Source organism: Oncorhynchus nerka, linkage group LG2 (genome assembly GCF_034236695.1).
Source record: "Oncorhynchus nerka isolate Pitt River linkage group LG2, Oner_Uvic_2.0, whole genome shotgun sequence".
NCBI classification, from domain to species: Eukaryota; Metazoa; Chordata; class Actinopteri; order Salmoniformes; family Salmonidae; genus Oncorhynchus; species Oncorhynchus nerka.
Genome location: NC_088397.1, coordinates 66,576,764 through 66,591,013, shown reverse-complemented (window position 1 = coordinate 66,591,013; position 14,250 = coordinate 66,576,764). Strand labels below are relative to the sequence as shown.

At 41.1% G+C, this 14,250-nt stretch overlaps 1 protein-coding gene across 2 annotated transcripts in view; it reads left to right on the top strand.

Annotated features, from left to right (window-relative positions):
- The window catches only part of LOC115140095 (sodium-coupled neutral amino acid transporter 3-like), a 75,230-nt gene extending 62,609 nt beyond the window's left edge, over positions 1 to 12,621 (top strand). For both annotated transcript variants that reach the window (XM_029678177.2, XM_029678188.2), the window contains 6 exons: positions 2,135 to 2,214; positions 2,695 to 2,795; positions 5,154 to 5,278; positions 6,921 to 7,065; positions 8,151 to 8,254; positions 9,653 to 12,621. In XM_029678177.2, coding sequence (XP_029534037.2) covers positions 2,135 to 2,214; positions 2,695 to 2,795; positions 5,154 to 5,278; positions 6,921 to 7,065; positions 8,151 to 8,254; positions 9,653 to 9,757 — 660 coding nt within the window. In that variant the 3' untranslated portion in view covers positions 9,758 to 12,621. The remainder of the gene's footprint in view (positions 1 to 2,134; positions 2,215 to 2,694; positions 2,796 to 5,153; positions 5,279 to 6,920; positions 7,066 to 8,150; positions 8,255 to 9,652) is intronic.
- Positions 12,622 to 14,250: the final 1,629 nt, after the last annotated feature.

Genomic DNA, 14,250 nt, shown 5'->3' with positions numbered 1-14,250 from the left:
CGCGAGATATCATCTGGAGAGAGAGGGGAGAAAGAGGTCAGAGCACAGGGTAGGGCAGTGTGAGCAGAACCAGCGGTGTCGTTTGACTTAGCAAACGAGGATCGGATGTCGTCGACCTTCTTTTCAAAATGGTTGACGAAGTCATCTGCAGAGAGGGAGGAGGGGGGAGGGGGAGGAGGATTCAGGAGGGAGGAGAAGGTGGCAAAGAGCTTCCTAGGGTTAGAGGCAGATGCTTGGAATTTAGAGTGGTAGAAAGTGGCTTTAGCAGCAGCGACAGAAGAGGAAAATGTAGAGAGGAGGGAGTGAAAGGATGCCAGGTCCGCAGGCAGTCCTCTCTCTGTGGGTTAGGGTTATCAGACACAGTAACAGTCCTCTCTCTCTGGGTTAGGGTTATCAGACACAGTAACAGTCCTCTCTCTCTGGGTTAGGGTTATCAGACACAGTAACAGTCCTCTCTCTGTGAGCCAACTCTGGGTTAGGGTTATCAGACACAGTAACAGTCCTCTCTCTCTGGGTTAGGGTTATCAGACACAGTAACAGTCCTCTCTCTCTGGGTTAGGGTTATCAGACACAGTAACAGTCCTCTCTCTCTGGGTTAGGGTTATCAGACTCATAACAGTCCTCTCTCTGTGGGTTAATTCTAGGTAAATGACCCTGATGGAAAGGCCTGGCCTTTCTGTGACTCATGTTGTCTGACTATGGCAATGTCTACGCCTATTCTACTCTAGGGCTATTGAAGTGGTTAAATACATCAATTGCCATTATATATGATATACATATTATGCCGTACTAATAGTAACAGTATAGTTGTGGTCTTTTGTAGTCAGTCATACACTGAAGAATTAGCAGTAGAGTATTGACTAGTATATATATATAATCCTATTGTTATACATATATAATCCTGTTATTAGCATCCCTTAAAGATGTGTGAGATTTCCTTAGTCACCCAGGCTAGTTAGGCCAATCCCTCCTGCTGATCAGCTTACAACCCAGGCATCGGTTAGTCGGCTAAAGCTGGTCAGTAGTTCCAAGTTAATCACAGGGAAACAATTAGCTCTGTGTGATGTGTGCGTCAAGGCCCTAATGGCTAGTAAAACGATGGGTTGGGGGTAAGACGGCTGGGGCTGGTGCAGCCTTATCCATGGTGACTGTGTGGGTGGCCAGTAATAAACTGGTCCTGAACATCTAAAACTAAGAGCATTGTATTTGGTACAAATCATTCCCTAAGTTCTAGACCTCAGCTGTATCTGGTAATGAATGGTATGGCTGTTGAACAAAATGTTAAGACAAAATGACTTGTTGTTACCTTAGATTGTAAACTGTCATGGTCAAAACATTTAGATTTAATGGTTGTAAAGTTGGGGAGAGGCATGTCTGTAATAAAGAGATGCTCTGCTTTTTTGACACCACACTCCACAAAGCAAGTCCTGCAGGCTCTAGTTTTATCTTATCTTGATTATGGTTATGGTTGATTATGGTCGAGTGCTGCAAGGAAAGACCTAGTTATTAAGCTGAAGCTGGCCCAGAATAGAGCGGCACATTTTGCTCTTCATTGTAATCAGAGGGCTGATATGAATACTATGCAGGCCAGTCTCTCTTGGCTAAAAGTTGAGGGGATCACTTCTTCTTTTTGTAAGAAACATTCATGTGTTGAAAATCCCAAAATTGTTTACATAGTCAACATACACACAGCTCTGACACACACATTTACCCCACCAGATATGCCACCAGAGGTCTTTTCACGGTCCCCAAATCCAGAACAAATTCAAGAAAGCGTACAGTATTATACAGAGACCTTATTGCATGGAACTTCCATCTCATATTGCTTAAATAAACAGCAAACCTGGTTTCAAAAAACAGATAAAGCAACACCTCACGGCACAACGCCTTTCCCCTAGTTGACCTAGATAGTTTGTGTGTATGTATTGGTATGTAGGCTACGTGTGCCTTTAAAAATGTATGTAGTTCTGTCCTTGAGCTGTTCTTGTTTATTAATGTTCTGTATTATGTCATTCTGTATTATGTTGCATGTTTTGTGTTGGACCCCAGGAAGAGTAGCTGCTGCTTTTGCAACAGCTATTGGGGATCCTAATAAAATGTCCAAACATACTTCATAGTGTTCTATTTTTTCCAGACGGCCTACACCATCCCAATCCTGGCATTTGCCTTTGTGTGCCACCCTGAGGTCCTGCCCATCTACACCGAGCTCAAAAAGTAGGTGCTCCACTTGCAACAGGATGCAGCGCTGTAGCTGTTTACTATTGGACCCTGAATTCAGTTCAGTCACACTGCAGATAGGAAAATCATTATGTCAGCTATGTGCTTGGCTACTCATATGCCTGTGTCATATAGCACACTGCCTTGCATTCTCAGTAATGTCATGTGTAAATACACATGGCTAGCCTGGTCATAATCTGGATAATCATCCTGCTGCCCTGTTGAACCCACTATAACATCTGTCTCTTTAGATTCATCTGACGTGTTCAGCCACAATATTACATTCCTTTGAGTCTTGGATCTTATGTAACTTCTGAAACAATCTCAGTCAAAGTACAGTATGATGACAAAAGATAAAACTGGCCTTTTTTGTTTGTCTTTGTGGGTATGTTGGTGTGTGTGTGTGTGTGTGTGTCTGTGTGTATGGTGTGTGTAAGTGTGTGTGACATCACATCATGCAATATTATCTGATTTCAGCCCCACCAAGCAAAGGATGCAGCATGTGTCCAACATCTCCATTGTAGTCATGTACACCATGTACTTCCTGGCTGCTCTGTTTGGATACCTGACCTTCTATGGTGAGGCACCTCACCTCCATGTCACTACCTCTTTCTCTCCCACTCCCCTGTTCTCTATCTCTCTCTCTCGCTCCCTCTCCCCTGTTCTCTCTCTCTCTCTCTCTCTCTCCTGTTCTCTCTCTCTCTCTCTCTCTCTCTCTCCATGCTCTCTCTCTCTCTCTCTCTCTCTCTCTCTCTCCCATGTTCTCTCTCTCTCCCCCTTCCTTTTCTCTCTCTTTCTCTCCCTCTCCCATGTTCTCTCTCTCTCCCTTCCTTTTCTCTCTCTTTCTCTCCCTCTCCCATGTTCTCTCTCTCTCTCCCTTCCTTTTCTCTCTCTTTCTCTCCCTCTCCCATGTTTTCTCTCTCCCCCTTCCTTTTCTCTCTCTTTCTCTCCTTCTCCCATGTTCTCTCTCTCTCTCTCCCTTCCTTTTCTCTCTCTTTCTCTCCCTCTCCCATGTTTTCTCTCTCCCCCTTCCTTTTCTCTCTCTTTCTCTCCCACTCCCATGTTCTCTCTCTCTCTCCCTTCATTTTCTCTCTCTTTCTCTCCCTCTCCCATGTTTTCTCTCTCCCCCTTCCTTTTCTCTCTCTTTCTCTCCCACTCCCCTGTTCTCTATCTCTCTCTCTCGCTCCCTCTCCCCTGTTCTCTCTCTCTCTCTCTCTCTCTCTCTCTCTCTCTCCCATGTTCTCTCTCTCTCCCCCTTCCTTTTCTCTCTCTTTCTCTCCCTCTCCCATGTTATCTCTCTCTCTCCCTTCCTTTTCTCTCTCTTTCTCTCCCTCTCCCATGTTTTCTCTCTCCCCCTTCCTTTTCTCTCTCTTTCTCTCCCTCTCCCATGTTCTCTCTCTCTCTCCCTTCCTTTTCTCTCTCTTTCTCTCCCTCTCCCATATTTTCTCTCTCCCCCTTCCTTTTCTCTCTCTTTCTCTCCCTCTCCCCTGTTCTCTCTCTCTCTCTCTCTCTCTCTCTCTCTCTCTCTCCTCTCTCCCCATGTTCTCTCTCTCTCCCTTCCTTTTCTCTCTCTTTCTCTCCCTCTCCCATGTTCTCTCTCTCCCCCTTCCTTTTCTCTCTCTTTCTCTCCTTCTCCCATGTTCTCTCTCTCTCTCCCTTCCTTTTCTCTCTCTTTCTCTCCCTCTCCCATGTTCTCTCTCTCCCCCTTCATTTTCTCTCTCTTTCTCTCCTTCTCCCATGTTCTCTCTCTCTCTCCCTTCCTTTTCTCTCTCTTTCTCTCCCTCTCCCATGTTCTCTCTCTCTCTCCCATGTTTTCTCTCCGTCTCTCTCTCTTTTCACTGCTGCTCATCCTGCTGCTGAATCTCATGTTTTTTTCTCAGGCCCATTTTACATGAGTTTCAGGCTAGTTCATTTCGCTAACAGCAAAGCCACTTCTCACGTTTGCCATCCATTTGCATGGACACAGCTCTTTTAGGCTTGAGAGGCTGTTGTAAAATCAGTTAGTTAGTCTCAGATGGGGACGATGGGTCATGTCATGTGGCTTCAGAAGTTTAGATAGTGGTAGAGAAACATAATGAAGTAACTACTCCTCCTAGTGTCCATTGTTCATGTCAGACTGGTTTGTGATATCCCAGTGATTCTATTCTATGACATTGTTATAAGCACAGTCAGAGCAGTATATTACTGTAGTATATACAGATAACGGAAACACCATTATGCTCATCAAACCATTCAGTGACCACGCGTGCCCTTTGGATGGGGGCATTATCATACTATGGCAGCATAGACATGGTAGCCAAAATAATGGAAACACTTGAGTAAATGAGGGATACAAAGTATATTGAGAGCAGGTGCTTCCACACAGGTGTGGTTCCTGAGTTAATTAAACAATTAACATCCTTTCATGCTTAGGGTATAATTCTGGGCAGGCCATTATTTTGGCTACCATGGCTATGCTACGATAGTATGACAATGCCCCCATCCAAAGGGCACGAGTGGTCACTGAATGGTTTGATGAGCATGAAAATTATCTCCAGATCTCAATGTTTTCCATCACCATCAACAAAACACCAAATTATGGAATTTCTGGTGGAAGAATGGTGTCGCATCCCTCCAATAGATTTCCAGACACTTGTAGAATCTATGCCAAGGTGCATTGAAGCCGTTCTGGCTCGTGGTGGTCCAGCGCCCTATTAAAACACTTTATGTTGGTGTTTCCTTTATTTTGGCAGTTACCTATATCTCAGTATAAGGCTCTGAGCAAAATGATGAGCAGCATCTAACGTGTAAGACAGATTTTATATGCCGTCTGATGGAAAAAACATTGTTGTGAATGATATGTTGCATATGATTTGTACTACATGTTCTGCTCTTACTGGAGTTGGTGGTTATTGATGCTTCTCTAAGCCCTCCTCCTGTGTGTCTGCCCCCTACAGGTGAGGTGGAGTCAGAGCTGCTGCACACCTACAGCCGTCTGGACCCGTACGACACCCTGATCCTGTGTGTCCGTCTGGCCGTGCTCACTGCTGTCACACTCACCGTCCCCATAGTGCTCTTCCCTGTGAGTAGCCTAGTTCCCTCAGCACAAATGGTGTCTGGCTCAATGAAACTGTGTAAGTAAAGATGTACAGTGCATTCAGAAAGTATCCAATCCCCTTGTATTTTTCCACATTTTTTACGTCACAGCCTTATTCTAAAATGGATTGAAAAAACATTTCCTCATTAATCTACACACAATACCATATAATGACAAAGCAAAAACGTTTTTTTTTAAATTGTTGCAAATTTATACAAAAACAAACGTATATATCACATTTACATAAGTATTCAGACCCTTTACTAATTACTTAGTTGAAGCACCTTTGGCAGCGATTACAGCCTTGAGTCTTCTTGGGTATGATGCTACAGGCTTGGCACACCTGTATTTTGGGAATTTTCCCATTCTTGTCTGCAGATCCTCTCAAGCTCTGTCAGGTGGGATGGGGAGCGTCGCTGCACAGCTATTCTAAGATCTTCAGAGATGTTCGATCGGGTTCAAGTCCGGGCTCTGGCTGGCCCACTCAAGGACATTCAGAGTCTTGTCCCAAAGCCACTCCTGCATTGTCTTGGCTGTGTGCTTAGGGTTGTTGTCCTGTTGGAAGGTTAAACTTCGCTCCAATCTGAGGTCCTGAGCACTCTGGAGCAGGTTTTCATCAAGGATCGCTTTGTACTTTGCTCCGTTCATCTTTCTCTTGATCATGACTTGTCTCCCAGTCCCTGCCGCTGAAAAAAAATAATGTGCCTTTTACTGAGGAGTATCTTCTGTCTGGTCACTCTACAATAAAGGCCTGATTGGTGGAGTGCTGCAGACATGGTTGTCCTTCTGGAAGGTTCTCCCATCTCTACAGAGGAAATCTGGAGCTCTGTCAGAGTGACCATCGGGTTCTTGGTCGCCTCCCTGACCAAGGACCTTCTCCCCGATTGCTCCGTTTGGCCGGGCGGCCAGCTCTAGGAAGAGTCTTGGTGGTTCCAAACTTCTTCAATTTAAGAATGATGGAGGCCACTGTGTTCTTGGGAACTTTCAATTCTGCAGAAATGTTTTGGTACCCTTCCCCACATCTGTGCCTCGACACAATCCTTTCTCGGAGCTCTACAGACAATTCCTTCGACCCCAAGGCTTGGTTTTTGCTCTGAAATGTCAGCTGTCAGACAGGTGTGTGCCTTTCCTAATCATGTCCAACCAATTGAATTCACCACAGGTGGAAGCCAATCAAGTTGTAGAAACATCTCAAGGATGATCATTGGAAACAGGATGCAACTGAGCTCATTTTCGAGTCTCGTAGGTCTGAATACTTATGTAAATAAGGTATTTCTGTTTTTATTTGTAACATATTTGCTAAAATGTCTAAAAACCTGTTTTCACTTTGTCATTATGGGATACTGTGTGTAATTTGATGGGGAAACAAATACATGTAATCCATTTTAGAATAAGGCTGTAACTTAACAAAATGTGGAAAAAGGGAAGGGGTCTGAATACCTTCTGAATGCACTGTATATTATGTTTACTTAAAATGTAAACTGGCTGTCACTTTTGATAAACGCATCTGTAAAAAGGGCATATTATTATATTAAAGCAGTGGCTTTCTGCTCCTCTTTGATGGAAGGGTGTGTCTGTGAATAAGAATAGTGTTGTGACTGTGCTTTTCTCCTCGTGTTCTCATCAGGTAAGGAGAGCCATCCAGCAGTTGTTTTTCCCCAACAAGACATTCTACTGGCCCCGTCACATTGCCATCGCTGTCACACTGCTCACTCTCATCAACATGCTGGTCATCTTCGCGCCTAACATCCTGGGCATCTTCGGCATCATTGGTAGGAATTTTTTAAATGCACATCTCTAGAAACTATTCCTTATGACGCAAGGCTACATGAAATTGGACTTCATTGGATAGAAAAGGGCACAACTGCCTATGAGCGAAAGCTTAGGAATGAAGATGATTTGTAAAAAAATTCAAACGTTTGGTACTTGATTTGTGATTTATCGAGGTAGGACATTGATTTATATAATATACAGTAGAATGCATAATTAAAATTTGTGCCAAAATGTAAAACAATTATTAACTTTACTTCAGGAATATACTTTTAATTCAGACCCTTTTGGAATGAAGCAGTCTAATCTTCTCCACTATCATCATGACTTTACTAAGAGGAAATGTAATTGTACAGACAGACAGAGATCTATATGCCCTCACATACTCTACAGTAAACCAAGTGCCCTCACAGTTTATTTACCTTAATTTAACTAGGCAAGCCCATAAGAACAAATTCTTATTTTCAATGATGTGCTAGGAACAGTGGGTTAACTGCCTTGTTCAGGGGCAGAACAACAGATCTTTACCTCATCAGCTTGGGGATTTGATCTTGCAACCTTTCGGTTACTAGTCCAACACTCTAACCTCTAGGCTACCTGCCACCCCACAGTTTAATGATCACAGCATCTTTCATTTGGCCCTAGACCTTTTGATCCCCTATGCATGAAATCCTCAATGACGGATTTGGAGGCATTTTAGGGGAAAGCTCTTAAATCACCTCAGGAATGCATACTATAAACCTTAATCAAAGTCTTGTGATCGTTATGCAACTGAAACGTTCAATCATTTCCTCAAGGATTATAATGCCTTAGTTTTAGCATTTTATTGTCCCCTACTCTGAGTAGTTTCATTCGTATTTTTGAGTGAACAGTAATCTGTTGTGTTTAACACTAAGTTTAAGACTTTCCATGCCAATAAAGCCTTTTGAATTGTATTTATTTAGTTTCTGCTGGTGTCATTCTGACAGTCGTGACATCGCTAGGCTACCTCCTCACTGTTAAATTGCGCTCTTGTTATTCTACAGTTCTGTGAAGCTCATTGTTTGACACAATGGCTAAAGAGTGTCTTTGTCCTCTCCTCGCTCAGGTGCCACATCTGCCCCCTGCCTCATCTTCATCTTCCCTGCTGTTTTCTACATCCGCATCGTACCCAAAGAGGAGGAGCCCATGCGCTCCACCCCCAAAATCCTGGTGAGCGATGGCCCCTAGCACCAAAGACTACTGTCATGTCTTACTGGAACTCATTACTGTTAAATATTGGTTTTTAAAGATTATGTATTTTTTACACATATTTTATTTAACTAGGCAAGCCAGTTAAGAACAAATTCTTATTTACAATGACGTCCTACCCTGGCAAAACCTTAACGATGCTGGGCCAATTGTGCGCCGCCCAATTGGACTCCCAATCACGGCCGGTTGTGATACAGCCTGGAATCGAACCATGGTCTGTAGTGACGCCTTTAGCACTGAGATGCAGTGCCTCAGACTGCTGTGTCACTTGGGAGCCCACATGACAAATATCTTTCCGGTTTGTTTAGTATGGACATGTAAACAATTAAGCATAAGTGCACATAATAGAATATAACATAATAGAATATAGCATAAAAGAATATAACAATAGAATATAACATAATAGAATGTAACAATAGAATATAACATAATAGAATATAACAATAGAATATAACAATAGAATATAACATACTTAGAATATAACATAATAGAATTGAACATAATAGAACATAACATAATAGAATATAACATTATAGAATACAACATAATAGAATAGAACATAATAGAATATAACAATAGAATATAACATAATATAATATAACAATAGAATATAACATAATAGAATATAACATAACATAATAGATTATAACATACTAGAATATAACAATAGAATATAACATAATAGAATATAACAATAGAATATAACATAATATAACATAATAGAATATAACATCATACAATATAACATAATAGAATATAACAATATAATATAACATAATAGAATAATACATAATAGAATATAACATAATATAACATAATAGAATATAACAAAATATAATATAACATAATAGAATATAACATAATAGAATATAACACAATAGATGATAACATAATAGAATATAACATAATAGAATATAACATAATAGGAATTTGACTGTGAGCTTTCAATTAGATAAGAATAACTACAGAGAGTGTGCCTGGAGATTATCTGCTGAAACGATGTTTGAATTGCTAAATATAGACGATGCAGATCCATTTTACTCACTCATCCATTCAGAATCCTTTCGATATATTTTCTGAGTGAGTAAGGCAGTTTTAATGTCATGCCACTCTAATATCATAATTACAATTCAGAAATGTATACACAAGCCCTAGACTACAATAATAATGATTTAATAGCTTTGAGTGCATTAAGGCTGAAACTCAGTGACAGAGTCATCAACTATGTGCATTACCCCTCTCACATCCTTCCTCACTCTCTCTCCTCTACTCTCCCCCCCTCTCTCTTTCTCTCTCTCTTTCTCTCCCTCCCTCTTTCTCACTCTCTCTCTCTCCCTCTCATCTACCTCTCTCTTGCAGGCTGCCTGCTTCGCTGGAATAGGCTTCCTGTTTATGATAATGAGCCTGAGCTTTATCCTCATTGATTGGACGTCGGGGAGTAGCAAAGCCAGCAGCGGTCACTAGACGGCTTCTACCGTCTTCAGTTTTTATGTTGTAAATCTAGACCTGTATGGTATTTTCTCTGTGTTTTCATGGGTCATATTTTGTAGAGGATGTACTATCTCTTCCTCCAGAAAGAGTGGGCCAGAGTGTCTAGAAATGGGGAGTTCAGTCTTCTGGAGGTTTCTGCTCCCCGCTGGACGAAGATAGTGCATTCGAAACAAATGTAAAGTCAAGCTGGCTCGCTGAATCTGCCACCACATCCCATTCCAGCCCTGCCCCCAGACCAGACCCATAACCCATTACCCTATAAACGTGTACTCTGTGAATCACAGCAAGAATCTAACTGCCAAACTTTAGTCTAAACAACCACGTAGCTTTCTTCAACAGTAGGGGAGAAGAAGGCACAACAGATCGTTGGGGGTTGGACAGTTATTTTATATTTGTAGCCAAAGTCTACTGTATTAATTTATTCATGAAATTAGGTAATGGCAAGATTCTGTGCAATAGCTGAGGAAATGTAGCATTAAAAGCTATTGGACAGTGGCATCATCCAGTGACCCGTGTTGCTGTCACCCTGGTGGCCAGGTGTCGTCCTACTAGACGCTCGGCTTCAGTCCTCATAGATATCAGAGGATGGAACCATACAACTGATATGCGACTGTACAGTGTATACAGTGTGTATAGAGTAGGTTGACTCTACCATTACAGTAGAGTATGATATATATACAGAGAATTATTTTTTTATAATTTTTATTTGATAAAGGGTATAATATGGACCTTTTGAGTCTATCCTCAGCAACAGTATCAAGGCTATCATATCACATTGGTGTGTCTCTTTGTTACTTGCACTGAACCATATCAGAATAGCTTTTTCATGGTTCAAGGAGCAGCTCTGATGTCTAAAATTGAAGGAATGCCTGCCTATAATCTCAGTATAAGGGTCTATTTTAGAGGTGGAGGTTATCGTTAACTTGGTCCTGGATCGGTGGGGGTGTATATCTCTGCATTGTCATGTTTAGATCATTTGAGCACTCACTAGGACCAGTGTCCTTAGTGGCGGAGGAGGCTCTCTACCTGGGTTTGTTGTTGTGTTGTTTCTGAACATTTACTGAACGTGATCAGAGATAACCCAAAAATATAAAGAAAACTCTATTCATTATGTGGAGAATCAAGGATGACGTGTGTAAATATGGTTATTTCCAGGACAAGCTTGTTTTTTCCCCTAACTAAAGTTCAGTCTAGTGGCATGGTGCCATGATAAGCACACAATGTGGTATCAACGCCTCTCTAACATCACTGAGAAGTAGGTGGTTAGTTATAGCACTGTCATCTGATATGTACAACTTCTTCCTATAGCCATTAATCAATTGAAATGCAAACAATTTATTTGTAAGATACTCATACGTTTTATAGATATGATTTTAAGGGACAACCCTTTATAATACAAATGTCAATCTCTGAAAAATCTAAACGTCTAAAGCCTAAGTAAATAGTATAATCCTATGTATGTTACATTACAAAACAATATGTATTTAAGGTCTAACATGGTACAAAGACGTTTCCTCCAACTACTTGAAGCTCTTTCTCTCCTGTTCTGCCTGCATAGTGTTTAGCAGCCCTGCAGTGATTTAAGTGTGAACATGGTGTGTACATGGTGTGTGAACATGGTGTGTACATGGTGTGTGATCATGCTGTGTGTCTGTGCGTCTGCTCCAGTATGGAGTGAACTCAATTATGTACAGTGGATGTACTGTAAGGATTGTGAGTGTGTCTGTGTTGTTGAAATGAAACATGGCTCTACCATCTTTTAATTGTGGTACTTACTTATACACTATTGTATTGTGAAACGATCAATGGATACATGAACCATAAGTGTAATGTGTAAATCCTAGGCTTATGAATCCCATTGACTCTTACCAAATGAGTCAAATAAGATTCAAAGCCTGACTATGAACCTTTCATAATCTCAGACTGCTCTGTTGTCAGGTATGAGTGGAATAGTATTTCTGGTCAGTTTCTAGGCATCCCTGTAGCTGCTTTTGGGGACTGTCTGCCAACTCTTGCAGGTGTTGAGCAGGTTTGATACAGTAGTCAGATGGAATGTCTCCTGTCTCTCTCTGTTGTTTTCCTTGTGATGAAGTTACAGATTCCACACTACAGTGAGTGCTGTAATTTTGTATATGAATATTGTATCATTGTGCTGTCAAACTTGGTTGTAAAGCGCAACAAACTCTTCTCTCAATCAATCATTAATACATGTTTCCTTAAAGAATAACCAGTCTGCATGAGCCGGTATACAGTACATCAGGATCAGCCAGCTCTGCTCTCTCTATCTATTACTCATTTATTTAATAGCTTAATGGATGAATTTGTTTCTATTTAAATAAAGATCCGTGTTTAAAGTCATATTTTAACAACATGTTTGTGTTATTCTGATTTCATATACAACTGGTATGTTATTCTCTGACAGATCAGCCCTTACACATACCATGTGTAACACCAGGGGGAGACATTCTGAAAGTGGCTGAGATGATATCTGACTGTCTGGTAACGCTCCTTATACAGTTCTCTCATTTCCTTGTGTGATTTAATGAAATCGGTATAGTTCATGAAATATCAACTTCAACCAGCATTTCTAAATAATGTATATAAATGTAAACCCTTTATATTCAATATGCATATCTAGTTTGTATAATGTAAAAAGCAAGAACTGTAGTTTTAGTCAGATAATTAAAAAGAGAAATGTAATCATTTTAAAAGTGCTTTTAAACTATTTTGCCCTTCATTTTCATTTTGAATGTCAATATATTTGAATACATTGCTGGCATTTATTGTACTGTAAACAATGTTGCAATAAAAACAATAAAATAACATTATTATTTAAATTTTTCATCATCATGATTTTGGAACTTCTAAATCTGTCCTATTGCACCAAATCTGTCCCTCACTATGACGCTATGTACAATAAAAGGTATAATACACATATTGCTTCATACTGTGCATGCCAATCACGGCCGGTTGTGATACAGCCTGGAATCGAGCCAGGGTCTGGAGTAACGCCTCTAGCACTGAGATGCAGTGCCTTGACCGCTGTGCCACTCGGGAGCCCCATCCAGATTACATTTTCAAATTCAGTTCTCTGGTACTTTGCCAGCCAGGAAAGGTAGAGAAGATCAGTTAGAATGAAAGGGTCTCTGTGGTAAAAATAAGCTTCCTGCGGTTTCTGAAGCCAATGTAGCATGTTGAATGCCACATAGCATTTGAACCGTTTTGGCTATAAGCTATTCCTGAACGTATAGACTCTCTGGAACATGGACGTGCCTTCTGTTCCCCTCAAAGGCTGCGCAGGACATGTTAAAAGGGAGTGTCACAAAAAGGGCAATTTGGCCCCCATAAGAAAATTGTTGAATAGCCCTGTCATCACTCCCTACTTAATCTTGCTCTTGTGACTGACTGGTTTCGAACCAGGTCTCCTGCATGTCACAGCACCAATATAACTACCTGGGTTCGAAATCAGGCCTACTGCAGAACAGTAAGAGTTTCTGTGGCAAACAAAGCAGACAGATTTGTGCACCCCATTTAATGAAAGTGCAACAGAGGTAGATTGGGGATCCATGCACTCGTGTCCCAGAGAGTCTAAGAATGCAGCCAAATTCATAGAAAGAAAATAAATGAAACATGCCACATTGGCTTCAGAAATCAAATCTATCATTAGGGTTATGGCAGGATGAAGTTGGTGAAGAGTAGCCTCAAATATCAGCCTCAAGTATATATTTAGTGTACACATGAATCTCTGCCAAAAACATGTTTTGTGTAATGATGTAGGCTAATCTTTATAGTTGCTGTCATATCGTAGTTCCAAAAAAAGAACACTACTTTGACTGCCTGTCTGTCTCCTGAGCCGCTTAGCCAATGTTTGCTATGATGCTGAAAAAATAACATTCAATCACTAATTAGACCGCGTGTCTGTGGGCTTGTTCGACATTGCAGCCGACAGTGCAGGCAACTGCCGACTAACTGATCTACAAATCACCTTGCATCATAAATAATGACTTATTGGTATTTGTAGATCAGTCAGTCAGTCATAATTTAGCCATGATACATCACGGTTGTGATGCTCTCCAACACAGCCTGTGTCTTGCTGTGTTCCACATCTAGGCAGCCGAACATTCTAGGCAGCCGAGCGTGTATCCGGACCAGTAAAAAGAGTCTGACAATGGGTGTTTCTTTTGCATTGCCGGTGCCATAGTTATGCCATATGCTGATATCATGGTGAGAGTGAATAGCTGCATGTAACTCAGCAGCTGAGAAGAACATGAAATCACTAGACTGCCTGTTTATGTTTGCAATACTGACAACTATGTTTGTACCAACATATTGATAGTGTATTTTGTGTAAAACATGTACATAGCTGCATGTAGCCTACTCCCCTCCTGAAAAAATAAAAAAAGCAGAGCACTCTACCTAGACAGTTGAGTGGGCACTCAACTATATTAAAAAAATCCTGCACATTC